General features: G+C 50.2%; 1 protein-coding gene across 2 annotated transcripts in view; it reads right to left on the reverse strand.

The window, feature by feature from the left end:
• Positions 1-27,734, reverse strand: part of LOC144941803 (fasciculation and elongation protein zeta-2-like) — a 50,404-nt gene that overhangs the window by 11,868 nt on the left and 10,802 nt on the right. Inside the window, exons 2-5 of one of the 2 annotated variants that reach the window (XM_078868252.1) lie at positions 18,046-18,154; positions 10,629-10,745; positions 9,334-9,490; positions 7,526-7,856 (exon numbers count right to left, since the gene is read on the reverse strand). In XM_078868252.1, coding sequence (XP_078724378.1) covers positions 7,642-7,856; positions 9,334-9,490; positions 10,629-10,745; positions 18,046-18,154 — 598 coding nt within the window. In that variant the 3' untranslated portion in view covers positions 7,526-7,641. Of the gene's footprint in view, positions 1-7,525; positions 7,857-9,333; positions 9,491-10,628; positions 10,746-18,045; positions 18,155-27,734 lie in introns of those variants that run through there. The other variant, XM_078868251.1, reaches the window with a different exon arrangement.

Consider the following 27,734-nt stretch of genomic DNA (forward strand, 5'->3'; position numbering starts at 1 on the left):
ATTTTATCTCAATCGCGCCATCGTTATGAGACGACAGCGCAGTCAGCTTTGCAACCCACCAAGTGGTAGAATACGACGCAAGGAAGTGGATATCATCACAAAGTAGCCTCTGGGATGCCTTCGAGTGATGTCTGCTTCACGCAGCAGAGGGCAGCACTCCCCCACCCGCCCAGCTACAGAGTAATTGTCTCGTGAATTATCCATCGCATGACAAGCCAAATTCTCAAGGCAATATTTTGAAGCGCAAGACCAAATTGTGCACGACAGTTTTTTCTTCTTTCTGTGGACTCATTGGTGACCGGGCTGAGACCATCAACACACCACAAATTGAGAACTCGGCTTTAATTTACGGGCTGCTGCCTGGATTGAAATCCAGGATCTCGGCGGACCTCTGACCTCCGAGGAAACCTGGCCACTTCAAGATCGGGTCACTTTTTTTTTTGTTAAACAACAAGACAAGCTGCCTGTCCAAGTGCTTATGGCTCATCTGGATTCAAGAGCCTTCCCCCAGTTTAGACGAATCCCATCTCACTGTTTAGCATTGTAAAGGAATTTGAACGTCTCCAGAGTAAGTGCCAACAGTTATGGGAATTGACCATACTTCACCACGCTGGTCAGTGCGTATTGCAAAAGAGGGTGCGCGCCGATGACAGATCCTGATATGACGCGGCGCTGCTTATCCGTGTCCAGGGATTTAACTTAGGTCACCAGATTCCAAAACTAAAGTGCCACCCATACATCTGTAGCCAGAAAAAGGACAAAGCCAAAGATCCCCTGTATAGCCTTTCATAAACTCGTGGGGTAAGTGCTGTTAGAGAGCACCGAAGAAAGGCTGGCACACAAGGGGGTGAGTGGCCAGCAACCATGCCCAGCTGCCTTTGTCTTCCCGGTGCTGATATTTATACACCTTACCAGTAATTCACGTGAGGCTAAGTCGACCTAGGGGAGGCCCAGCAACGGTTCAGATAATCGTCACTGGGTGTTGGCCATGAGCGGCGATCGAACTCGGGTCGCAGGGTTCAGAGCAGTGCGCCAATCGCTTCACTACTGCTGCCCACAAGCCAGAAACGCAACCGCCCACCCCACAAGGATGCAACCGTAGCAGGGCCCCTGCCGTACCCCGTGTACCCGACCCGACACCACCCTGCCGGTGCAATCTAACATCGATCAATAATGTGATATCCACAGTTACATTCATTGGAGCTGATCACAAAGAACAGTGGGGGGGTAGCAATTCAATTTCATTAACGACGTGATCAAATTATTGGGAGGAACGTAATCGAATTTTTCTACATTTTGAGAGCTGACCGGATGGCTCAGAGGTCAAGAGCATCGAGCTGGCACCACTGATGTCCTGGGTTTGATTCCAGACAGCCATCTGTGATTACACATTTTCGTTCTCAAGTGCGATGAGTTTATGGCCTCAGCCTGATGATGGATGATTGCACATCCACACACACACACACGTAAAAAAACATCACTTACAAATGTGGCTCTGCACTTAATTTGGTTAAGTTCCAGCTCTGAGAATTAAAATATTTGTTTAGCTGTCACGTGACTAACATGACTGTTCGAGGCAGAGTGATAAAATGCTGCCCTTCTAACTGTAGCTCTATGACATCAGCTTCCACGGGGCTCCATTCTCCAACACAAACGGGTGCGATGCTTTGCGAGAGATCCAAATGGTTTTTTACACTGGGATTTAGTTTTTAATATATAAATAGGGAAACAACCCACTGGGGTTAAGGTGGTAGGATCATGGAGTTTAAATCCTCATCGGGGTGGTTGTTTTTTTCACGCTGTCCTTTACGATTTGTGCTGAAACCATCAACTCGCTGCACTTGAAGGCCCCGTTTAATCACAGGCAGCTTTCTCCTGGATTCAAACCCAGGATCTCAGTGTTCTGGACCCCCCCCCCCCCCCAGCCACCTGGCCACCTCGGTGAACTCGGCGCTCTGATCGAGTGACCCATCCCGGCCAATACGGGCACATGCGAGATTGCACGAGTGCAACCAATGGATGAGCACGCTGTGCCGTTGGCCTGGACTCAAAAAGTCAAGGGGCAATTCTGCCCTCCCACACTTAACGTTGGGAAAACAAAACCAAATCAACCCTTTCACATCACGTTCCATGCGATGTGTCCCACCCGCTAACAGTTAAGCACCAGTGCTGCAGTCATTTAAAATATAAATAAATAGATTTTGCATTTCATAACCACGTTTTTTTTTTAATGCCACAGCCCCATTAGGAGGTAACCTTCAAGGATTTACGTTTTCACTTTGTAAACGGCACTGCGGGTGCATGCCTCCTTCTGCTAATGGGAGACGCGCGAACGTGACCTCTGCCAGGGAGGCGGGGAAGGCTTGCTCACCACAGGCAGACTAACTCATCGGCGGGTGGGTGAGTATTTCTGCCTATTTGCAGTGGTTCATGGCTACGCACACTTTGGCACCTTCCCTCAAAACCGCACGAGTATTCCCTGCCTTCACGAACGCTGCGGGGAAAAAAACACATTGGCCCAGGAAGCGTCTCCTCCGATGGATTATGATGCCATTTTATCATTTAACACGGTCAACCACATCCTTGTCTGCTTACCTAATGTATGTTGTTATGCTTAGGAATTGTGGATTATTTTCACCTGTTTAAATGTTTTTTTTTGTAAAAAATATTATTGCACATGTCTGCTTATGACTAGATCGCGCTGAACGCATCCACACCTGGAAGCGAGCTGGGATCGGACCTGGAAGCTGAAATGATGGGCGACTATCAGTCGTAACAAAATGGGTGTTATCGGCTGTGGGATTACCCGGTGGCTTGCACAGCGAAATCCAAGACTGTACTTGCATTTCGACGTCATCACAACTACGCGCCAGGCCTTCGCCAACCCAAACCGCGTGGTCGAACATCGGCCATGACCGCCAAAGGTGTGGGGATATGCCCTCATCTCTCATCCAGCAGCGGATCGGCAAAGACGTGGCACGCCATGTGACACCGTCGGGCGACCGACACCCGAGCGATGCGGTAAAGCCAACGGCCCGCCCGCGCCCATCTCTCTCGCCGCCCACCGCTATGCGCCCCCGAGACGGAGCTCTCCACCGGTTTCCACGGCCGACCCGCGGCGCCCCTCGCGTGCCAAAGCTCAGGAGGAGAAGGCGGTCATTAAAGATTCATCACGCTCCTCCAACCCACGGGCCGCGCCTTCGGCACGGATTATTTAGAGGACAGCGCTCCACGGGGCTGGGTTACATGCCGCTTCAAGCAGCAGCAGCAGCAGCAGCATGTCCGTACGTGTTACATGCACAGCCCCTTGCTGCTAGACGGGGGGTCCCTACTAGCAGTGGATGGCGGGGAATGCGGACGTGGGGGCAGGCACAGAGTACGGTACGACAATTGATTTTGCTGCATTGACCTCTTGCTGCCCGCAATGTAGACGCGCGAAGCCAACAACGATCTGCGCCTGGCGGTCGCTCATCCAAGCACCATCCAGGCTCAACCCCTGCTTTGCTTCTGCGAGCCCAGGCGATTCTCGTCTTCAGAGGCAACAACATCGGGCAGCAGCAGCAGCGGCTAAGCCATTTAAAACGCACCATTTGAGATGCGAAGTAAACAAAAGCCCCGTGAAGGAGGCCAGGCGACCCAGAGGTCTAAAGCATCGGAGCTCGCACCTCTGAGCCGCTGCGTTCGAATGCGGGCTCTCAGGTATCGCGAGTTCAGCCCGGTCACCAATAAAACACCCGTTATATCCAATCTGACAAAAAATTCTAGGCCTGAGAAATTAAATGACGTAATTAACTGTAACGCGACTAATTATTTCATAGCAAAGTTGTCTTATGGGAAAAAAGTGTTCTGGCGCTCCCACTGTGTAAAGAATATAAAAAGGCCACCCCTGAATGGTATTTTGGCAGGAGGCCCGTGAATGATGCCTCCCACAGCCGCGCTCCGACTCCCACCGGGGGCCACGCGCCGCTCACTGCGAGGTTTCCAAGGGGCTTCTTTCCGTCTCGTGACACGAAGTCAACAGCACGCCGATTGATAATCGGGAGAAAACTGCAACAGAATATATAACTCTATATTTTTTTGTAACATTTTAAACCCGTGCCGAGTCACACAGGGGTGGAACATTTCCGAGAAGATGTTCCGTCAAGAGACGTACGTACATACGTAGGTTGACCTTCTTTCGCACCGTACGTAGCCAACCGTGCTAATCGGGGGTGCGGGAAAAAACGTGCACTTATCAGAGGTTACAGTTCCCTTTTTAAAGGGTGGCAGAGACAGGCGGGCGAGTGGGCAGGCGGGCGGGCGGGCAGGCAGGCGGGCATTGCTTCTGGACCATTTAATCCACCGCTATCGCAGGCCACGCTAACCAGTCTTGTTTCGAGCAGCGTGGCGGTGAGAAAGGGGTCGCGGGCCGGTCGGCGCGTGGCGGTGGCGCCCGTCCAACCGCAACACAGCCGACAATCGCCCAGCACTCAGGGGCATGGGCCAAGCCAGCTTCTCTTTTAGGGTTGAAAAATACACCGGCGTATTGGTGCCTGCAGTGCAGTACTCGTCTTGGATAGGCTGAGAGGTGGATATGTTGGTAGGTAGGTAGGTTGGCAGGTAGGAGAGTGGATGAAGAGGTAGGTTGGTGGGTTGATAGGTGGACAGGTAAGAAAGTGGATGGATAGATAGGTTTGATAGATAGGTGGGAGGGAAGGCAGTTAGATTGGTAGGTGAGTTGATAGGCGAGTTGATAGGTAGGTGTGGTGGATCTTTTGGTCGGTGGATAAATAGCTTGGTAGACAGGTGGATAGGCATACAAGTCGATACGTGGGTAGGTACTGCATGACTGTTTCATTGTGATGTGAGTATGGCCGTGCGTCTGTGTGTGTGTGCTCAGCGGGCGTTCGACACTTCACGTGGCTTCAAGGTCCACATGGCCTGGCACAAGCGTCGTGGTGACGTCACCTCCACTTAGTGGCGAATGGCGGTTGTTGTTGTTGTGTGCTCTGTTGGTGGGGAACCCAGGCAGATGGGTTAAATCCTCGGCTACGGCTAAAATCAGTGTGATCAGAACTACTCCAGTTGAAAGGAGTACCTGGTACAGTACGCAAACTTCGGCACTGGGGAGACAAAGGAGGCTATGCGTGGCGCCGGCCACATCATCCCCTTGTGCACCGTGGGTGCTCGCTAACAGCACCCTGGCCGGTCTGGTCACGGCTACATGAAGGGAATCTCCGTCTCCATTTGCGCAGAACGCAACGGCGGATTCCGTCCCCTGACATCTGCGTTACAGTCGTCGTCACCGCGCAGTGAACGCACAGTTCGAGATACAAAAAGAAACGCGCACACACTACAATACGTAACTCTACAGCCTGCCGGGAATGGAAGCAATAGAGAACGAGTGCGTGTGTGCGTGTGAGGTTTGCGCGCCTAAGCCGTTAACGTTTGCGAAAACCGGGGGGCGAGTTGGACATATATATAACAATAATCTGTATCGCACGGAGAAAGAATTTAGTGCCGTCGGGGTAGAAATTGAGAAATCATTACGGCCGGCCGATTTAATCACGCGTGCCGGCAAGACGCGTACAAAATAATGGGGAGCGACACATATCCTAAAAAAAATAGGGGAAGGCAACGTAAACACCGTGCGCTGGAATGAGACTTCGTCGCTTCGAGCCCCGTCGAAATGTCGAGACTCGTCGCGACGACGGAGACGGGAGGGGAGGTGGTAAAAAAAACAACGGGGGAGAGCCGGGGAGGGACAGAACAGACGAGTCGGCTCATGCATTATTCACGACCGCAACCGCTCAGAAATAGTAAAAAAATGAAATAAATTCTGCTTCTCCGCCGATGCTTACAACAACCGCACGCACCCACCGCAGAAACGCCGCGACCCCCAAAATCCCCGCCGAAGCACAGCGTAGGGCCTCCCTCCCATGACAAGGCCCCCAGCATGGCAGCTGCTCCCCCACACCCCGTTCCACCGCGGAGAGCGGCCGCCTCTTTGTAAATGGAATCGTGAAGAGATTACGGCCACCCGGATGTTTTGATTAAAGAGCTTCCGAAACAGCAACACACACGCACGCAAGCGTACACGTGATACGGGGTATAATAAACAATAACCGAATGTAATGCGATTGTTTTAACAGGCTGAGAAGATAAACAATTGAAATATTACATTTTAACAACACATTCATCGCACACACACACAAACAAGACAAAGATCCCCCGTATAGCTTTAACAGACTCTTTTTGCAAGTGCTGTTAGCGAGCACCTATAAAGGCCAGCACGGCACACGAGGGGGTCGGTGTGCCAGCACCACGCCCGGCCGCCTTTGTCTCCCCAGTGGCGATGTGTACACATCGCACCATGTAGTCCGTAGAGGCTGAGCCGACATAAGGGAGGCCCAGAACTGGTTTCAGATCATCGATACTGGTGTTGGCTGTGAGCGGGAATCCAACTCGGGTCGCCGGGTTTATAGCCCAGTGTGCTAGCCGATGCGCCACCGCTCCCCATAAAAAACACACACACACGCCAAAACACACAATCATATTCGTCTCCATTTCAGCGGTCAACAGACAAGGTGCAGCTTGTACCATTACAGGCTGCTGCTGCTGTGGTTGGTGTAATGAGTGTAACAACGGCCCTCGTTTCCATGCAAGCATGCATACATGCATGCTATTAGCCGCCACCGGCTTTCATGCAAATAAACGAACGCACGATGGATAGCATGAGCTGGGGAGTGCGCCGCAATTATTATAATAACCTCGCATTCCGGGATGGCGTTGGGGAGGATGGCGGTGGTGGTGGGGTGGGGGGGGAAAGGAGGACACACACAGGCACATCTTTACAACCTCGCCGCTATCGAGCATGCACATTTCCAATGCGGGGGGGAGGGCGTGGGGGGGGGCGGGCACGCCGACGGCATTGTTTCAGGGCCGGCTTTCTTTGTCCAACATGCACGACTGCCATGGGCAGCCGTGCATGTTGAGTCCCGTAGCACAGACAGGGGTGGGAGGCCACGTCCTCCTTACCAAGGGCCACGTAGCCAATGTGCTTTTCCTGCTCAAGCGAGCATCCAGACATTGGGTGGTGCTCATCCCCACCCTCGCTGGCTACGGGCCCTGCAGAGCCTCATTCCTATGGTGTGGGGGTGCATCTAGCCCAAGGATCGACAACCTGACGCTATTTATTAAGCACCACCACCACCACCGTCTCGTATTCACGTGCATTGTGGCTCTTGAAATTAGTTAGTTTTTTTTACAGAATTTGAACAACAAAAAAAGGGCTCGTCTTGTTATCTTTATTTCCGAACCCCTGGTCTAGTCATAGGACACAACCACTGCAGACTTGCCGACAAGGTGGGTACTCGTTTTACTGGCCCTGAAGGGATGATGGGCTGCGTCAACCAAGGCCAAATAGGATTTTTAAATAGATTTGGCGAACCACACATGAAATCATACATAAATAGGGCTTGAGCATGCTAAACTTGGAAAACACAATTTTTTAGGTTGAAAAAATTCCCCTCCAGCATCCAACTAGTGCGGCTAACATGCTCACAGTGACGGACAAAGAGCTGTCCGGTTGCCAGTTCAAAGTGGTGGGCTTCGTGTGGGCGTGGGCCGTATGGACCTAAGCCCCACTCCTGTCTTAGCGGATCAACGGGGCACCTGGGCCAGCGGTGGGGGGGGGGGAGGGGGAAATCCCCAAAACAAGAGTGAAGCGCCGTCCACCACGGGAGGTGTGAGACATCTCCCGCCGCGTGCGGGCGACAGGGACGCGCTCAATCGCTGGCGAGAATGGGAAGCATGTGGCGGCGGTGGGTGGAAGATGGACGCGGCAAAGTGTTCGGTGACATTACCTGGCGGCACAGCTGCGGTTGCAAGAGTGCAAGGGGCACGCGGACAGACAGGACAAGAGGAGACAAGACAGCTAAATTAAAAACGGGCGACAGACAGCAAGGAAGCGGCACGCTCGACAAAAACGAAGAGGACATCCACCGCGAAGATGGAGCGATGAAACCATCCCGTGCGCAGATGCCGGGTGGATTGTGACATCGCGGGACCGCGAGAGACTGCGACGGCTTTACGGAACCATTCACCCAGCAGTGGTCTGATCGTGGCCGCTGACGACGAAAATGACCACGAACAGCTGCAATGGACACAGCGGCGGCACTAAAACGGCGACGCCGCACGGAGTGGGCTGGGTTGGCGGTGCGTTCGCGCTGCGTGAACGTGCGAACGCACAGCCACTTTGCCGCGTTCTCCGACGGCCGAACTGAAGGACGCAAACCGGGAAAGGAGACTGCTGCAACTGGCCCTCTAACCCCGTCTACGCGTGCAAAGCCTGCATTGCTCGACACCGGACACGTCCACTTTGGGGGGTGAAGTTGCGGGCGGCTTTCTTTGTCACTGTAAAGTTCTCAGAATGTTTTGTTATTATTCCTACTGATACGACGATTGCTTAGCCAGGAAAGCCTCACCGAGTCTCCCGGCTAGCAGGATCCAGACATTTTTTTTTGCAGTGAAGGAGGGGAGATGATTGCTATGTACATTGCAAGTGAGTAATCTGCTTTTATTTTTCAAATTTGGAAAATTCGAACCATGAATTGAGCACCCATGCAAAGAAAATGCAATGATTCTTATAGCATGAAGCTATTAAGTATAAACAAAACATCGTCAAAACCTGGCAGGGCTTTTGGAGATGGATGCATTTATCCAGCAGAGGAAGATAACCACTTGCTCTTCGCAAGCCATTGAGAGATGAGGATGCAGGGTTTACGTTGTTGTTGTCGCTGGTCGTCTGGAGTAGCACGTGACCGGTGCAGCCACAGACATAGCAAGGGGTATACTGGATGTGGTGTGCTGGGTGAGGATGTACCTATACATAAAAAGTGACTAGCGTGGTGAAGTATGACGAACAAGCCCCATGACCCACACGGCGTAGGTGTTGTCTCATCCAGCAGCGGAACGAATAAAGGGCTGTACATGTATGTGACGGTTGTGGCAAAGGTTATCGTGCAATAATTAACTTGCTCATATAAAAGTCCAGATGACGATGGTGCCGATGGTGGCCATGACGATGAAACTGGCCATGACGATGAAACTGGCGATGACGATTGTGATCGCGACAGCGATTGTGATGTAGACAATGTCGGTGGCGATGATGATGACAGTGACGATGACGACATTGACGACGATGATGGCGACGATAATGGCAGCGATGGTGTCGTGCGGCGCAACGCGCTCGGAGACACTCAGAAGCTAAGCAGGATGGAGCATGGGGAGAGCACGCTTGTGGTGTGTGTGGGTGACCACCACGCAGTAAACACGGGCGTGGGAAATACGCACGGTCCTGGCAGGAGTTGTTGGTGCTCGATCGCTTCAGGGCGTTGATCTCCTGCGAGAGCAGAGAAAGGCGGTCGGACTGCGTGGGGGTCTCCTCCTCCTCCTCCTCGCCGTCCGGAGACTCCTGCATCATCATCATCTCCTCGATCTCCTCGATCACCTGCGGACGCGAGAGATGTACGTCACCACTGGTCGCGCGAGAGTCCCCATCGCCGTCGCGCGAACCCAGCGGTGGAGGTGGGGGGGGAGCTCCTCTTTACTGAGGTGTCGAACGGGACTTTGAAAATACCTTTGGCGGGGGACACACGTTAGCACACGCGCCTGAACGCTACGTCACTGCCAAGAGAGGCCCTTGCAGTGACAGAAGTGATTTGAGCGTGATACGATAAGGAACACACGGCGTTGCCATGTTGAAGATAAATTGCCCTTTAGCACCCGATTATCGCGGCTAAGATGCTTGCAGTGGCTGCCTTGGGTAAGTCCCTTTGTGAATCCCATAGCGCAGGGGGTGGTGGAAGCTCGTCCTTACCGAGGGCCGAATAGGAATTTCAAAGCGGAGGGCCTCATACGGCCACGGGCCGGCCGTATGACGCGAGCGACGTCACGGGCCGCATCCAGCCTGCGGGTTGAAGGTTTCCCTACCCCTGTGTTAACCTTAGAGGAGTGCCGGTCGCCCCTCCCCAGCGCGTCATGAATGGAACGCACTGGCGGAGGAGAGGGGAAGTTAAGCGGGCCCTCTCCATCTATTTCGCCTGTGTTGACTACTTAAAAGGATAATGACACAAAGGTCTACCTCCCGAGGGTGAGTGCATAATGTAGGCGTTTGTGTGAGTGCTTGCGTGTGTGCATCTGCCTGTGAATGTGTTGGATGCATATATGCATGAATTAGTATGTTCTTGCATGTGCACGCGTATGCGGGAACGTGTGCCTGTCTGCGTGTGGTGTTTGCATGTGGTGTTTGTGGGGAGCGGTGGCATAGTGGTTAGCGCACTGGCTACGAACCCGGTGGCCTAAGTTTGATCCCCGGCCATGACAAACAGCAGTGGTGATTATCTGATCCGATGCCGGGTCTCCCACGACTTAGCCTAAAATGAGTACCTGGAGTGGTGTGTAAACATCAACACCGGGGAGACAAAAGGCGGCCCCCGGATATGATACCTGGCCACACCACACCCTTGTAAGGCAGTGCTGGCCTTGATTACGTGCTCGCTAGCAGCACTTGCATTGCGTTCAAGGCTACGCGGGCGGCCACTGTGCGTGCGAATGTGAGCGAACGCGTGCGCGAGAGGGTCGCCCACCTGTTCGGCAGTGAAGATGGGCTCATCGTTGATGCACGACACGATGATGGAGTGCATGTCCAGCTGTTCTCGGAGTTCCTCATCATCCGACAGGTCGAGTGTAATGCCCTCGGGCTCCTGCCAATCACACGCAACGCAATTCAATCAATCATCATCATCATCGTTATCTCCACGTTCTTCTTCGTGCGGCATACCAATCGCCCTAGGCCTCCCACCCACCCTCGCCAACCCGCGCTGAGACGAGCACGGTGAGGTATGGTCAATTTAAAAGTGTCGCAACTGACACGATGTAGGGAGGCCTTCATCCAGCAGTGGCATGACAAGTAATGACATACGACCCGTTTAAATTATTCATCTTGATTGGCAATCCACTCCATTGTCCTCAACAGCAAGTCCTAGGACGTGCCTATAATGGTGCAGGGAAATTAGGGTAATCATCAAAGTAATGTCAGTGATGGGCAAATGATTTAATTATAAATGAGCTCAGAGCGGGTTCAATGAAGCTTCTTGTACGCAAAGCGGCGATTGTGGTATTCGCGCGCTTATCTGCAAATCACTGCCTGCCGCTCAGCCGACGAAATGGGCTTCAGTCACACCTTTATCAATCATATCATCCCCTATCACGACCTGCCAGACTCTTCAGTGTCATACTGTTAAGTAACATTTCACCCACTGAACCATGTGATATAGAAATAGCATTTACCAGCTAAGACCCACTGAGCAATCGAGTTTTTTTTTAAAGCGACTATTCACGTAGATATTTATAGCAGCCAAATACTGTGAAACAGTAACAGCCCAATTTACGTCTCCCACTTTTAAGTCTTTGCGCAAATTCGTCGTCACTTTATCATCAACACCGCTACCCGACTTGCGTCGCCTCAACCCACACACTCACATCGCTGACGGCATCATCCGTCCTTTCTCGCTGTCAGCCTTCGCCTTTACCGCCACCACCGCCACCACCGCCACCACCACCACCACCACAACCACCCACTACGACTCTGAAAGTTGCTTTGATTGACGTCCTTTCGATAGTCGTCGCCGCACCTTTCAGGAACGCATCCCCGACGCAAACCGGGGCATGACGACCGTAAACACTTGGAAACTACAATGAGCACGGTTGGCTATGTACGGTACAAAAGGAGATCAATGTACATACATACATTTCGATTTAAAGCTTTCGTGACTGCAGGGATTCATCTTCTTGGTTCTTTCGGTAAAGTCACGTAGAAGGGAAATAATAAAATAATAAAAATACAACATAATAAAATAAATAAACAATCATAATAAAATATAAAAATATACAATAAAATGTATATCTTATTTTATTATGTTTTATTTCCCTTCTACGTGACTTTACCGAAAGAACCAAGAAGACGTACATACATACTCCGGCAGTGGTATAAGAACACAGGATAGCGAGATTTGGGAGAGCGGGGGCGCAATAGTTTGCGCTATGAGCCCAACAACCCGCGTTCGAATCCTGGTCACAGCTAATGTCTGTATGGAGTGATATCTGAAACGGTCCTGAGCTGGTCCTTGACTCGCCCACACTGACCATCGTGGTTACATTTGGTAAAATGACCGCCCATTACCTCTTGATACGGAGAGGCCTTCATCCAGCAGTGAATTGACCAAGGGTTTAACTTATCATTATTATTATATTCATTATTATTATATTCATTATTATTATTTGATGCGGGAACATTGAGTAGTATCCGAGCCAGTTTAAATCGCGCAGCACTCCAGGATCAGGGCTCACGACGATGTCATCGCAGCGTAAACACGCCGATGGACCGACGATATCAGCGCTCTGCTACTCGTACGGCTGCAGTTACAATTCTCACAACATCCATTCATTCATCCGTTCATTCATTTGCTCATTCATGTATTCATTCTCACAAAGCCAAGGCTGTCGCCCCACCCATCGCCTCAGCCCAACAGCCAATAGCGTGCGTGTTGCCATGGCAGCCCGCTGAGTACCGTTGCCGTGGGAACGCACGCCAGTTTGGTTTGAGGAGCGACGGAGGGGCAGCCCGATGGAGGGGGGTTAGAGGGGTGGGAGACTGGGGGGTGTTGGGGGGGTCGGTGCCCCCCAGGGATGCAGCTGCAGCAGCTGAGGGATTCTGTGCACACGGGCGCGTATTCCACGCACGTACAGACAGCCTTGTGATGAATTTTTTTCTAAATTTTTTGCAACATTTTTTTTGCTCGCCCCCCCCCCCGCCCCCACTTTAAATTTATCCCCAAATGCGGTTTCCACGTCGTTGTCACAAGGCGAACGATCCGCTCACGGATCACCATTGCTACTTTCCCACTTGGAAGTTCTGATTTCACCACCACGTAGGAACGAACGCGATGCAATGAGGTGGACTAATCCCAATGAGCATTTGAACTCACGGCCTTGCCACCTTGAACACGGGGGGGGGGTGTTATTATTTTTTTCAAGAATATTACTCGTAACTTGTACCCAGGTTAATCTCGATTGTGCTACTGGTGTCGTTACGAGCGCCAAAGATCCATTGGGACCTCTCGCACAGAGCGGTCCAACCCTTTGTGCTACAAGAACGGTCCACAGAAGCGGATATAGCAGAGGTACCCCCCTGTGATGCCTTTAAATGATCTCTGATCCACACACAGTAGGGAGCAGCTCTTTTCCACCACTCTGCATTAACACGCATGCATGTTCTTCGTATGACAGTCTTCACGACATTTTATGTTCTGAGAGCTGGGACGTCGCTCTGAGAATCCCAATGCTGAAAAATAGCCTTGAGACTCGGCAAGGTTTTGCTGATTAACTGAACATCATTATTATCGATTGTTTTCATACCCGGCTACAGACGTGTCACGGTCATGCTGCGGAAAATTTGCTGCGACAGCACTACCACAGCCGAGCTACGAATACGAGGTCCAGCAAACATTATCTCGACCTCGGCAATCAAAAACGTCGTCCAGATTAAATAAAAATCTGTCTCCACTTTCAATCTCTCGTACCTCAATTGTACCAGCAACGCCCAAGTTCGCCAAGCCCTCTTGTCCCAACGCACGTCCTAGGGTCCGGCAGACGGAATATGACGTTGCAGAGCAGCGGGCTTCCAAACGGCGAAAAACAATGATGTCATGATTCAATAGCTGCTAGTTATTTCCGAGAATATTCCCAATGGCTCTCCGCCGATATTCTACGAGGTGGGCGTCACGGGGGCAGATAGGCGCCACTACTACTCATCGCCACGCGTGGCCGTAAAATGGGCGAAGTAAAAAAAAAATGTAAACAAGAACGTTGCCGTCGTCACCGCGATGCGTCTGGCTAGGGGATTATGGCTGCGCGGGATGAGATCATCGTTGGGTAGCCGCCTCGCCGGCAGCGGCGTGGCATCCGCCCGAGCGCGAAAGCCCGTAACGACCGGCTCGCCGGCCCCGCGCTGGCAGGGGGAACTCAAAAATAAATAGGAGCGCGACGCCGGCGAGGAGGCCTCTTGGCTCGTTCGCGCACGCGCTACCTAGCGCACGGGCCGCGGGTCTCGAGTCAACGTCGGCGGCACCCGGCGGCGTTGCGGGGAGCGCTCCGCACGTCGGTGTGATCACGGTTAAACGAGCTCGTGCAAAATACGAGGAGGGGGACGCTGTAGAGGAAGAGAGAGCGGGAGAGGGTGGAGCGATTTTTGCTTGCCGACGTCCAGGAAGAGAGTAACGCCAGGTTGGTGTGCAGCCTCGACACAACGCGACACTCGGTTGTATTCATGGTGACCTACCAAGTCCAGAATCAAACAATATTCCAATGACATCAAACGCGAGATGGAGATAGTCTGCTGCCCATTGCTATAGACTCCCCACAGTCGCAGCTAACACAATGCACGCGACACAATCAATCGGATTTCGTTTTAAAAACACCCAGGACAGTCTCCCCGTACGTATGTATGTTGAACTTCTTTGGCACCGTATGTAGCCGACCGTGCTAATTGGAAGTGCCTGCGACACTTGGTTCCCGCATGCAGGCAAGGTATTGAAGTGCCTGACACGGCCCACGACGTGATAATCATATTGTAAGTGGCCACATGAGGCCCACCACTTAGAAACAATATTAAATCCGTCCGCGCAAGCAGCATCTTAGCCGCACTAATCGGGTACTCGGGAGGAATATTTTCGACTTGGCAACACTATGTGTAGAATTCCGGCTGTCACTGCTGCCACTGCCTCTTGCAGTGGACATAAGTAACTGAGCAACTGAGGTTTGTGTGTGCTAATGTATGACAAAGGTATTTTAAAGTCCTACTTGGTCCTCAAGAGTAAGGATTCATCACCTCTCATGTTGATGTTCCAAGTAGGCTTCACCCAACTGTGCTACTGCTTTGACGTAAAAAATTCGTACATTTTAAAACAAGCGCATGCAAACGATCAAGCTCTCCTCCCAATGATTCTTCTTCTTCTTTCGTATGGCGGGGGAGTTGATCAGCAATGTTTGTAAGCGTCGAGTTGGCCACGTCGGGGGTCGGTGGGCCAGCGGACGGCTTCAGGAGTACCCTGGTGAATATCATGAACGCTGCCGGTGAACGATCGAAACGGGCAGCATGGCGTACCGTGGTCCGCGGTTTGAGACCGGCGATCGCAGTCGCACCGTGGACTATTCGCAAGAGTCCACCGGCGTAAGAGACAGCTGCGACGCCGTGCAGATTGCCGCGGTAAGTGCCGATTATAAGGCGGTCATTGGCGCAAGAGGCAGGTGAGGGTGGTTTCGATCGGCGGTGCACGAGATTGGGCTCTCGAGCCCACCACACGCGCCCTCACACTCCTCCCGGTTGCCGCCCCTAACGCAAACGAACAAGGGGCGATCGCGAGACGCTGACCGAGCGTGACAAGTGACAACTCGCATGGAATCTCGCGTCCCAACGAGGAGTCTGTCTGGTTGGGAGACCACGGTGCGTGCGCACGCGTGGGATGGAAACGCGGCTGACCCGGCGCACGCACGCGCGCACGCACATTGCACGGCACCGAAGCGCTCGTTAAAGCGCACGGAGTTTGTGTGGCGGTCACACGGCCGGGCGGTCGCGCGTTTGCCATTTATTTTTTGCGGGAGGGTTTGCGGAATAAGAGAAGGCCACGTGTGCCAGCGTTGCGGTTCAAATTTGCCAAGTTTGAAAATCGCATGGAAATGACCTAATTTGCAAATTAGATAAAAACCACACAGCAACATTACACACTCCAAGCAGACTATACTGTGAAACAGTGGCTACAAGATAGCCTTGCGTTATACGAATGGGGTGAATACAAAATGCACTAACTATTCACTCGTCATTATTATAATAAGACATTCTTCCTTAAATGGAGAGGCCATTTTAGTTTTTTTATTTCAGCACCTTTACATTGCAGTGGCCTGAATAAGAAAACTGACAAAGCTTTTAAATGACCGCACAATGACTAAGCAAGTCATGTGAAGGTAACGCCGTACGCTTTATTATGAATGCGTTTATTCGTCAAGATACAAAACTAAATTTGACTATGGAGAAAATTAGTGATAATACTCAGTGTGGCTTTTAAATATGTTGATTCAAGTATTGTTCTAAAAGTCCATTGTACGCGGTACAATAGTCACGGAGTGACCCCCTTTCCACGAAGAAAGGCTTACGTTAATCAAAATATCAAGTGCACATTTAAAAAAGATTGCATTATCATTATATTGTTCCTTTCACAGAATCTAATTTAACACCGCAGCCTTGCAGCGCAATTCGCTAAACATGTTTGTATAATTACCACATTCTTTAATGCCATTATGTCTATTCATGTCTAAGCGAAGACAAGACTAAAATCAATTAAAATAATTGTTTTGTTTCCAACACAGCGACCTGCCTATCAAGACGTACTGAGAATTCCTCAGCCCGACTACCACGGCAGCCTAAAAAGAATTTGTTCGTCTTACTTCTTTAAAAGAGCCACACAGTGAAGAGTGCATGCATGCGATCGGCGGTAGGGTGGCGATGAATACAAATAACTTGCATCCAAAAAATTAATCCCAGCACTCGAAGGGTTCCCCTCTCCGTGTCGGTCATGCGAGTCGCGTTACCATACTTCACCGATACCAAACGCCACTTATGTTGGCTCGGGTTGGGAAATAAAAACCAGACCATTGGCTTCATAGCAAAGTGTCCCAAACCATTGCACCACCGCTCAACCCTTAAAACGCACGGATTTTTGTTCTAAACGATCCATCAAGCACAGCCGGGTAGAGAGCAACGCAGAGAGTTGTGTGCTACAGCGTACGGTTTTGTGGTTGTGATGTACAGCCCCTCCGACGTGTGTCCAGTTGCGATCAGGTAAGAAACAGAGCCATTTAACCTACTTAGCAACGAGGCTCCCAGCACGTCGAGCGAAACGTCGGACATCGTGCCGAACAACACGCGGTAACCACCCAAACACGCGTCGGAGAGCCATATGGAGAGTTTGTACAACATAAGGGTCACGGTGGCTTAGACATACTATCTATCTCGCGTGCCATTCGATGGCCGTGACACGGACCAACGCACAACAGCTCTCTTGTAGTGCTCTCGCCGCGTGGCCTTTATAGTCCGGGTTCGAGCGGACGGAACAGCGGCGTACATTGTGTCCGCCGGAGGGACAGGACTTGCCCGCGGCCGCCGACTGCTAAGGCGGCAGCGTGGGAGGTCCGGGTTTTTAGGAGACGTCACCACCAGCGACCTTCAGATCGAGAGGTCGGAGCGATTGCTCCCGGACCGGCGCTTCTAAAACGTTTTCCAAACGTAGATCCGGTTTTATTTTATTTTGCTGTGGCTGAACAACTCCCCGACTGGTCGCCGTGCTGTTGACCGACTGCTTTGTGGTGTTAGTCCATGAGCCAGAGCAGAAATTGGTAGCACTGGATGTCGAAAAACGTTAGTAGCACTAATTAATTCATATGGCCAATGAGAGGGAATTATTTGACGACCCACTCGTTTCAAGTCGTTATCACAAAATTCACCATCAACGGCCACATAAAGAAATTGGAATTAATAAAGTTGTGCCACCTCATGTGGTTCCTATAATTGAAATATCTGGTCTGGGCTCATCGCCCCCACCCCCCATCTCACCGTGAGATGGGGGGTGGGGGCGATGGCAATGAGCTACAGATGCCGTAGCCTTGAGATTCAAAGAGATTTGAGCACAAGTAACTTTGACAACAGACGGGACTTAAATGTTATTGCATGTGCACGATTAAACGTGTGTTGTCATATTTATTTGTTATCAGCCCGAGTCATGATCCGCTCGAGTGACAAATGGGACATCCATCGGCATCCTGACCTACAACTTGAGAAATGCTGCTCTTCAACATTTTCCTGGTATTATCATTCTCCTGCTGTTCAGGCTATACGGGGGACCTTTGTCTTTGTGTGGGGGTAAAAAAAAATCACGCTGGTGGGGGACGTACGAAGCGCTCCTTCATGTTGAGTGTTGGGATCTGCAGAGTCCGTGCGTGAGATGAGCTCCAGTCCACCGGCATCACGTTTCCAAAATTATCCGTCACCGCATTCCAGATCCTGGCAACGAGAAAACAGACGGTCAGTGAGAATACATCATCTCTCTATCGCTCCCTTTCCATCACCCACGCCAACCGCCCTGGATGGCAAGATTGTATGCGACAGACCACACTTTGGTACATTTGAAGGAGGGGCCACATCTTGTGAAGGACGACGTTTTCCAAAATCAAACATTCGCTCCGTCTGACTACAGTTTGAAGATTTCGCACCTGATAGAGAATTAAAAGTGACAATAAGGTTTGCAATTGCTGCATTCTCGTGGGGTTACTTGCAAACAACTTTTCTCCTTATTCTCACGTGCCGATCTATCTACGTGGCTTCACCGAAAGACCCAAAGAATATGAATTCCTGCAGTCACGAAAGCTTTAAGTCAATGTCCCCCTCTGCTGCTGCCCACAAGGCAGTCGCACAGAAGCTAAGGCATGATGTATGCACGGTGGTGGTTGGCCATCCAAATGCTATCCAGGTACAAAAAATCCTGCTGAGCTTGCACGACCTCATTACTAATAATTTACTTTGCTGGTTTACCCAGGAAAACCTCACCGAGTCTCAAGACTCCTTTCCAGAAAAGTCCTGCCACCCTTTCACAGTAGGGGGGGGGGGGGCGATGACTGCCGTGTAGATTCCAATCGAGTAACTTGAAGGCAATCTTTCGCACTTGGCCAATTTGGACCACGAAGCTTGCACACAATGGCCTACTCTTGTTTTTGACATCAGAGGAGACCCTTTTGACGACTTTGCCTGCGAAGCGGACGACGCCTATTTTAAAGATGTTAAGACACACTGCAGCGTCAACCAGGGCGGCCGCTGCATTCGAACCTTTGCGACAAGAGAGATCGAGTGCACTCCTGGACGATTCGGACACAGGAGCGGGCTACTTGGACACTACCGCAGCTTGCGTGTTCTCTTTCTACGCACCCCCTTCGTTTGAATTCGAGATTAAATTGTCCATTTGCAGTGCTTCTGAAAAAAAGGAGAAAATGTCATTCACATTCGCCCGAGCACTTGCATACCGCAATCTTTTTTCTCTTTCTCACCCGCACCACTGCATGAAGAATTTCCACAAATGCAAAATTTTTCTTGTCATACTATCGACACTCATACGGACAATTTTGTATTGCATAATTCAAATGCTTTATGAATTTAAATTGCTTTCTCCCAAACTAATGCCGTCACTACTGCCAATTCTTTCCGGTGGGAAATGGATGCTTTCTTTTTTTTAAAGGCCAGGCTGCTTTCTTTGAATTTTGTTTTGGTTCAGTTTTTTTAGCAGTAAAAGACCACGTGATATTTGCGGAGGGTGGCTCAGTGGCAGGAGGTGATGGTAATTGCGATTTAACATTCCGTGAATGAATATGCCTCCTAAATCCAAAACTTAAAATACTGACACTTTTCTTATTGTGGTTAAGTTGTAATAAACCCACTGCGGCAATTGTATTGCTTTCATAGAAATTCAGAGGATAGTTTATTGTTTAAAGCCTTCCGGGGCATTCATCCTTACAATGAGAAAGGATTGCTATGCAGAGGATAATCCGATTAGGGTGCCTCCAATCATTATCATCATCAGCCACGGTTAATCCACTGCTGAATGATGAAGGCCTCTCCAAACGTGGTGAAGTAGAGTAAAAAAAACACCCACAAATTATATGGTGTGGAGAGGCCATCAACCAACAATGGATTGGCACAAGATTTGTTATCGATTTATTTATTACTTATATTATGAAGTCTCCGGTATTGGCTCAGCATTCTCAGAATTATACAATGTCTCGCTCTGTGTAGAAACATCCAATCACAATTTCAACGAAATATATTGTATTCAGCTGAAATCTCTGTGGGCTAGGATGAAGCATGGGCAATCATTACACTGCTTTTATAATGAAGTAAACCCTTGACTATACACACACACACGTTCTGAAAAAAAGCGAATTGATTTGTATTGATACACAGCTGGATGAAGGCCTCCATGCCATGCAGCCCAGTTGACTATAATTCTCTGCGCTGGTCAGCAGGGTTGCTGATTGCACAGAGCACAGATGGGAAAGTGTGGAAGTACAGCACAAAAACAGATTTTTCTCCACTGCTTTCTACTTCCCACAGCATAGAATTCCCGCAGCAGCCAATAACAAACTGTGATGCATGGTAGTCACCAAAATCCAGCTAAGCATTAGGAGTGATTTGGCTATTTGATACTGGCATTGTAATGGTTTTTTCCAGTTCCATACATAACCTGCTTTAACAATTCACCATAGCTGAGTAACGCACAGCCCCTTGTCAGTCCAATGCTGAACGAAGGGCTTCCCACGCCCTGTTGATCGTGGGTGTTGTTTAACTATACTTCGCCACGCTGGTCAGTGTGGGTTCGTGAACAAAAATGCAATCATCGAAGCAGCAATAACGTAACAGTGCATTACTGCGCATGTATACACTGCATGTCAGCAAGGACTGTAACAAGGTTTCAGGGCGCACAATCATTACATTTGTCAGATGTAGAATGCAGTGTACGCCAAGCCACTGTCGACGGGCAATCAGCCTCCAAAACAAAGCGCTATTCCCCTACACACGTCATGAAAAATACATCCGCTGATGCTCCTACCCGAGTAACTGCTGCGCATTTTGGAGGAAGAATCCAAGACAGCGGCTCAGCATTGCTAATACGGCAACGGTGCAAACTAACACCCTTAGAGGCACAGGAATGTCAAAACGCACGGATTAGGGGACCACTTGCAAAAGTTCCAGATATAATTATTGACCGTCAAGAAAAGTAAGTGGGCTTGGGCCAGGTCGAGACTAACGACGGCGCGGGAGAGGAGGTAACGCGATCCCAGGAGGATCAGTTTGACACGTGGGCTTTCGCGACCAGGCGGATGTTCGCTGTGGAGAGATGGAGTGACGGAATCAGCTCGTGTGGAAGTGCAGGATTTTTGCGGTACAAAGTCACGAGAGATGGCGACTCAGGGAGGCCTGCATTCAGCAGAGGATTAATCATTAGATGTCAAGGAAAGGGAAAATGGGGGATGCATGTTAATTAATTGTGGAGCATAATGTGAACCTTTTTTTTATATATAGAAACGAACATCGTGCCTTTTTTTATTTTAGCGTAGAGACGCAAACAAAATAGTTTATTGCAGGAAGCTGCAATCTCCCCCCCTCATCATTCACCAATCTCTAGTGTCAGAATCCACGCACCGGCTGATTTGGTTATCGGCCTGTCAGTGCATAATACCGAACGTAACATATCGTCACACAGCCTGTGCTGTCCCACCCACATTCACCGACATAAAACTGTCTCACTCAACCTGCGTTAACAATTTACGGCGCCTTTCTGTCGATCCGTGCGTGTTGGTGAAGGCGGGGATGAAGAGACGACGGAGTGGCACGTTGTCGTCGCCCACCCAAGCGATGTCCAGCCTCTAGCCTGCTTAGCTTCTGGCATCTGACGAGATGAGCATGTTCCGGATGATTTAGTCATACGGGGTGATGAAACTCAGACCAGTTTAACACGTCGGCTTTCGCGACCAATATCATCTATAACACAGGTTTTTTTTGGGTTAGATCGCGTAAATATATAAATGTGTCGTTAAACCCGCCACCACCCGACACGGCCAACTAGTAAGGGTTGTCACATAAACAGAACGTGGCCAATTCGTCACTAGTACAGCAGACCCGTGTGTTAGAGAGCCAAGCCACAACATTGACATTCTGAGCACGACGTTTCGCCAGTAATTACAACTAGCTTCATGGCGACAGCTGTCCCTTGCCTACAAGGGCCCCTAAGCATATGGATATGGAAGCATAGCAGTATAGATATATATTTTTTGCATTGCTCGCAATGGAGTCCCGTGGCCGATAACACCTATTACGCATTTGGCCAGCAACTTTCAAGCACTATCCAGGCTCAACCAAGCTCGGCTTCCGAGACCCGACTCGATTCCAGGGGGTGGTTTGGTCACGCGCACGCACCACCGAGACTCGTGAAACAACAAGCGTCCACCGCAACACTCCAGCGTCACTCCGTGGGGACTCCGCGGGGACTTCGTGGACCACGGCTTCCCGTCGCACGACCCACGCAAGGTGCACGTATGTGCGTTGAACTTCTTTCACACCGTACGTCGCCAACCATGCCGAGTGGAGGTGCCGTTCAAGGACAACAAACTGAACACAAAATTAGTTTTCCAATCTAGATTTAAAAGCAGCTTCCTAACATATGCCCATACGCGATCAGCTCAGGCCCCCCCTCCACTTACAGATCACCAAGCCGCCTACGAATATCCGTCTCCGCTTGTCAAGCGTAACAACAAAGTGGCAGCCACGGCTGAGGGCAGCCCCCGCGCCCCCACCCCCAACACCCGAGAGGATGCCCACCACGGAGACGGAGGCAATGAAATCATCGTCCCTTATCCATCACACCCTCCAAGAGCGCCGTTTGTCTCTGACCGCTTGCCGTTCAGAAGGACGTGCGTGCGAGGTGCATCGCTCCGTCGCCGGGCTGCGAGATGGTGATGGCCTGGGGTGGGGGGGCCTTCATCCAGCAGTGGATAGATCATGACTGACGACGATGATGATGATAACCAAGACGATGGGCCACGGAGATGCCCTGCACTTATATTCCACACCCCCGCCGTTTTAATTGCCTTCTCGTTTGCATGCAATGACTGTGATGATCAAGCCTCCCACTGGGTTTAACAATGTGTAGGGTTAAAGCAGGGGGTATTTAATGCGCTAATTACCCTCGTACTACTGGGCTGTTAGCAACAGAGGTCCGTTAAGCAACGCTCGTTTTGGTCTGGCCGCCCGCCACGCAACTAGGCGGAGATTTTTTTTATTAAAATGTATAATGCGCATTCCATCCTAAGATCCCAACGCGCTCCAGTTTCCTCCCATGTATTTATAAACACATTAATTGGCTTAAAACATCTTACTATATAGAGGACTGCAGAACTTGGATAATTATTCAGCTCACCACCTGGCTGCTGCTTTCCAGCTTGTCTGTGCTTTCTTAGCGATTATGAGATGCGATTTGCATTAACTATAGCTATATGAAACTAAACATGATAATTATTATAATTCTGCAAAGTGGTCAAGATCTTTTTTTGCCACTAAAGGTAAAAAAACAACAATCCTGTTATGCTTACCTGGAGCCATTTACATTTGTAATTGTGCAATTCGTAATGAATTCCAAACACAATGCGATTGTACTTTCAGATCACAATGCTCAAGGCAATTAAAATAAACGACAATTCAGCCGATATTTCCCACAAATTATTTTAATATTGTGCCATGGGCATCATGGCCTCAAATGAACCGTCAATTCACAAAGCTCGCAGAGCAACAGCGCTGTGTGCATCGGAGAGGATTTTTCACAGGACTTTTCCCAAGAATGCTTTCACCTGGCCTATGTATTCTTTGCACAGTAGTGGTCGCACTCTCCTACACACTCCGCTCTGAGATTTCGTTTGTTTATTGTTTTTGTGCAGTCATTGGTTGACCAAGTTGGGACCATTAAAACCCACTATGCTTGAGAACCCATTTTAATTATGGGCAGCTGCAAACCGGATTCTAACCTAGGAGCCCAGCATTGCCAACTAATGTGTTCCGACCTTCGAGCAATCCAGCAACTTTAATTATTTTTTCATGAACATGTTACCGAAACAATTAATCAATTACAGCCTTGCGCTAATTTGGCCAAGTGGGAACCTTCCTAACTGTCAGCACAGCACTTGGTTAATCCGACATGGACACCACATGGCCCATCCGTACCCCCAGCTGTGCAATGTCCGAATAAGCCTCCTCGAACACGCTCGCAGCCCTGTCAACGCAGCGGCCAAATTATGACCAAATATATAGAGTCAGCAACTTCTCGAGACACAGGCAGCGAGACAGCGGGGGGGGGGGCACGGTCGATGCACGAGATGGTCTGGTTTTTCATCCTGCCCATCCGTTTGGTTGCAGCGCCTGCTTGCATTGTGTCCTGGGGTTTACGGTCGGAGCGTTTTTGGCAGGAGGCAGGAATATCGCGCTTTACCGGGCGATTGCCCAGCATTCCGCGCACGTACAAAAAAGACAAAGATCCCCTCGGATATCAATTTCAAGCTTTTGGGGCTGTTAGCAAAGGGCTGTTAGCGAGCGCATATTGAGGAGCATAAGGGGGGTATAATGTGGCCAGCATTACGTCTAGCCACCTTTGTCTCCCCAGTCCTGATGTTTTCACACTGCACCAGGTACTCATTTAAACCCGTGTTGAACTACAAGAGGCACACAACACCGATTCAGATGTTCGCTACACCATGTCGTCAATGCGCTAACCCCTACACTAATGCTCCCTACATTCAGCGTGCACAAAGACAAATATCCCCCGTATAGCCTTAATAGACTGTTGGGGCAAGTGCTGTTAGCGAGCACCTTTGAAGGCCGGAACGGCATACGAGAAGGTGGGTGGCCAGCACCACGCCCGACCGCCTTTGTCTCCCTAGTGGCAATGTTTACACACCGCACTAGATATTCATTTGAGGCTGAGTCGACCTAGGGGAGGCCCGGGACCGGTTCAGATAATCATCACTGGTGTTGGCCGTGAGCGGGAATCGAACTCGTGTCGCCGGGTTCATAGCGCAGCGCGCTAACCGCTACACGACCGCTCCCCACACACACGCGCACACGCGCGCGTGCTCAGGACTGTCCCCCGCCCAAACGCCCGCCCGCCCATCCATCCCTTCCTTCCGCCGTCAGGCTGTGCAGAATTATTTATCGTCGCCCTCTGTGTACAAGCCGTGCCGTAGAAAAGGCCACGCACCCCGAGCAAGCTGTAGAGGCTTTCCTGAAGCTCTGCTGACCTTAACGCAGAAGCCATCTTGGAGATCTAATCACGATAGGAATTGCTTTTGCTAAATGGGCAATGTTAATACATTTCTCACATATACCGCATTGTGGAGTTACATGCTTTGCCAGTAAATAAAAAAAACTGCATGCAAATACTAGAAATATCATTTAGTGCAATTTATATTAGTTCACAGTGTATTTGTTTTATTTTCACACCTGCACTTTAGTGTATGTATGCTTTGAATGCTTTATGATATTTTCTGCTGTGAATGCACAAGAGATGCGCTCACCCAGTCAGCTCCCACATGGTTCGAAAAAAACCCCCAAAACACAACATGTTCAGTACTGTACTAATGAACCTGGAGACCCGAGTTTAATTCCCAGCCACAGCTAACATCAGACATCCGAGTTGGCCCTGGACACCGTTGCCTCCACAGGCGCGTACTGACCAGCACGTTGAAGGAATGGGGCAAATAACTCCCACGGCCGGCACGGCATGGGGCAGGAGCCCTCATCCAGCAGTGGATTGCCAAAAAGGGGCCATAGATACAGATGCATCATTAGCAACACGAGGAGGATGATAAGCTCTCATAGGTGCAGGTCAACATTTACAAGTATTGGAAAGGAAACGTCACCGTGCATGCGAGTGTACGCTGTATGACATTCCAAGAAACGGGGTAAAAAAAAAACGTTCTGAAGACCTATATTGCGGCTTGCTACATCCAATCGGGTTATAGCTGGCAAAAGCCGTGCCACGTTGTGTCAATAGTTCTGGTTTTAAACATAATAATCCCGCAGTCAGTGAGTGGCACGCGACGCTACAATTATGTACGCGCGCGCAAAGGCGCTGAACGAATGCGATAATTCCTATTTATGCCTCCGAATTCTACAACCCTTTATCAGCGACATCCGAGAGCGCACGGCACGTGTTTTGCCGCGCGCTAATTAAGGATGCGTGCTCTTTTTAAAATATTTATAATCGCTCAGCGGTGGCAATATGGACTGCAGGCAGCGCCAATGTTCATCACCCGCAGCCTCAACCTCCTGCCACCCCCCACCACCACCACCATCCCTTATCATGGAGCCCCCCACTCCCCCCGTGCCCCCCCCCCCAGCTCTGCAGGCCAGAAAGCCACACAGCTGAATAACAAAACGTGTGTGTGATTCTGCATTGCCAGGGGAACACAGGCGGAAATAACAACAACAAAACTCGAAACACATTTGTCAATTTCATTGCTCTGAAAGGGAAACAAATATTTATACATAATAGTTGGCATTTCCGGCAAGGGAGAGCCATCACTGGAATATGAATCGGCAAATGCGCAAGTTTGAACTTCGCGTTTGTGTGTACGAGTGGTGCTTCCAAAGTAGCGCATGATATATTTTATTCCCACGATAAATGTTTAACCGAATGGCCAGATCCAATTCGAGACATTCACGGATGTGAATGTTGTGAACATTGGTCTACATCCTTCTCTGCTCACCTCCGCCAACGTGGAAACCAGGGCCCTCATTCCATCACGGCGAACGGATCCCATCAAGCACCGCGTAGACATTTGTGAACGGCGACACGACGTGACGCCGCCGCCGCCGACTGCCACAAACAGTGGTGTCATTTTCATGATGTTTCACACGTAGACCGTCTTGAAATTACCATTACGATGCTTGTTCACTTAGCAGAACAGCACTGTGTCTCATGGCTTTCTCAGGAGCGTCCTGCCAAGTATTTCTTTTGTCACAGTAGGGGGCGATGATTGCTATATATAATCCCAAACGAGTAATTTTCGGTGTAATTTTTCACATAGGAGCAAATTTGGGCCATGACGCAGACACACCATGGCCTCATCTTGCGAATCACGGGATATTGAACGCGCATTGCGAAGCACATGGCATGTCATTCGACTGTTAACATACACGCAGAAATAACCGGGTCGGCTGCAGGATTCGACACGACGTACCTCTGCAAAAAGCGGCGAATGCCCTGGCGCTCGTCCACATCACCACAGTGAAGGGATGAAGAACAGCCCAACATCTGAGTGTGCCCAATCTGGTTTGCGTGGCGGGTGGGGGCAGCATGGTCTACTCGAACTGTGCAATAGCCTCTGTTGCCCTCTGGCCCACGAGCGGCTTTTGGTCTGTGGCGGGAGGGCTTCTGGCAGCCGACAATTGTTCACGACGTGCATGACGTTTCCAGCGAATGACGATTTAACATTTTGTCGCAGTTAAAAATTTGGATGAATGTAGTGTGTACATGCCACTGCATCTGGAGCTGCTGCATGGAATAATCAGGCCATGCACATCACAGGGACGAAAGGAATGTGTTTTAGGCGAGGTACGATTTGAATCGCTTAGGCCAAGCAAGGTGATAACTTTGCCAAGGGTTTTAAATTCCCATTAATGTCAAATTAAGTTGGGCTCTGATGCATTTCACGACGCTTAAAATAAAAAAATTTCAGGGATGGGGATTTGCGATCCCATTATGCCCCGCAAGAGCTCACAACCGTTACAATAAATAATTATCTTCCAACTACCTGGTTATGAAGAGAAGTTAGTGTGCCCGTTTCCGTAGCTAACTCTGTGGGCTTGAGCAGGATTCCGTCGCTAGAAGGGATCGCAGCCGGTGGCTGAAGACTCACGGCGGAGTGGCAGCCAAAGAAGGGAACGCGGCCGAGAGATACGTCCACGATGGAGATGGAGCGATGAGCCCAGCGATGTTTCTTTCCTTCCATTTTCGAGAACACGCAGGGCGTAAAGAGTGCGCGTGGTT

The sequence above is a fragment of the Lampetra fluviatilis genome, chromosome 25 (genome assembly GCF_964198595.1).
Source record: "Lampetra fluviatilis chromosome 25, kcLamFluv1.1, whole genome shotgun sequence".
NCBI classification, from domain to species: Eukaryota; Metazoa; Chordata; class Hyperoartia; order Petromyzontiformes; family Petromyzontidae; genus Lampetra; species Lampetra fluviatilis.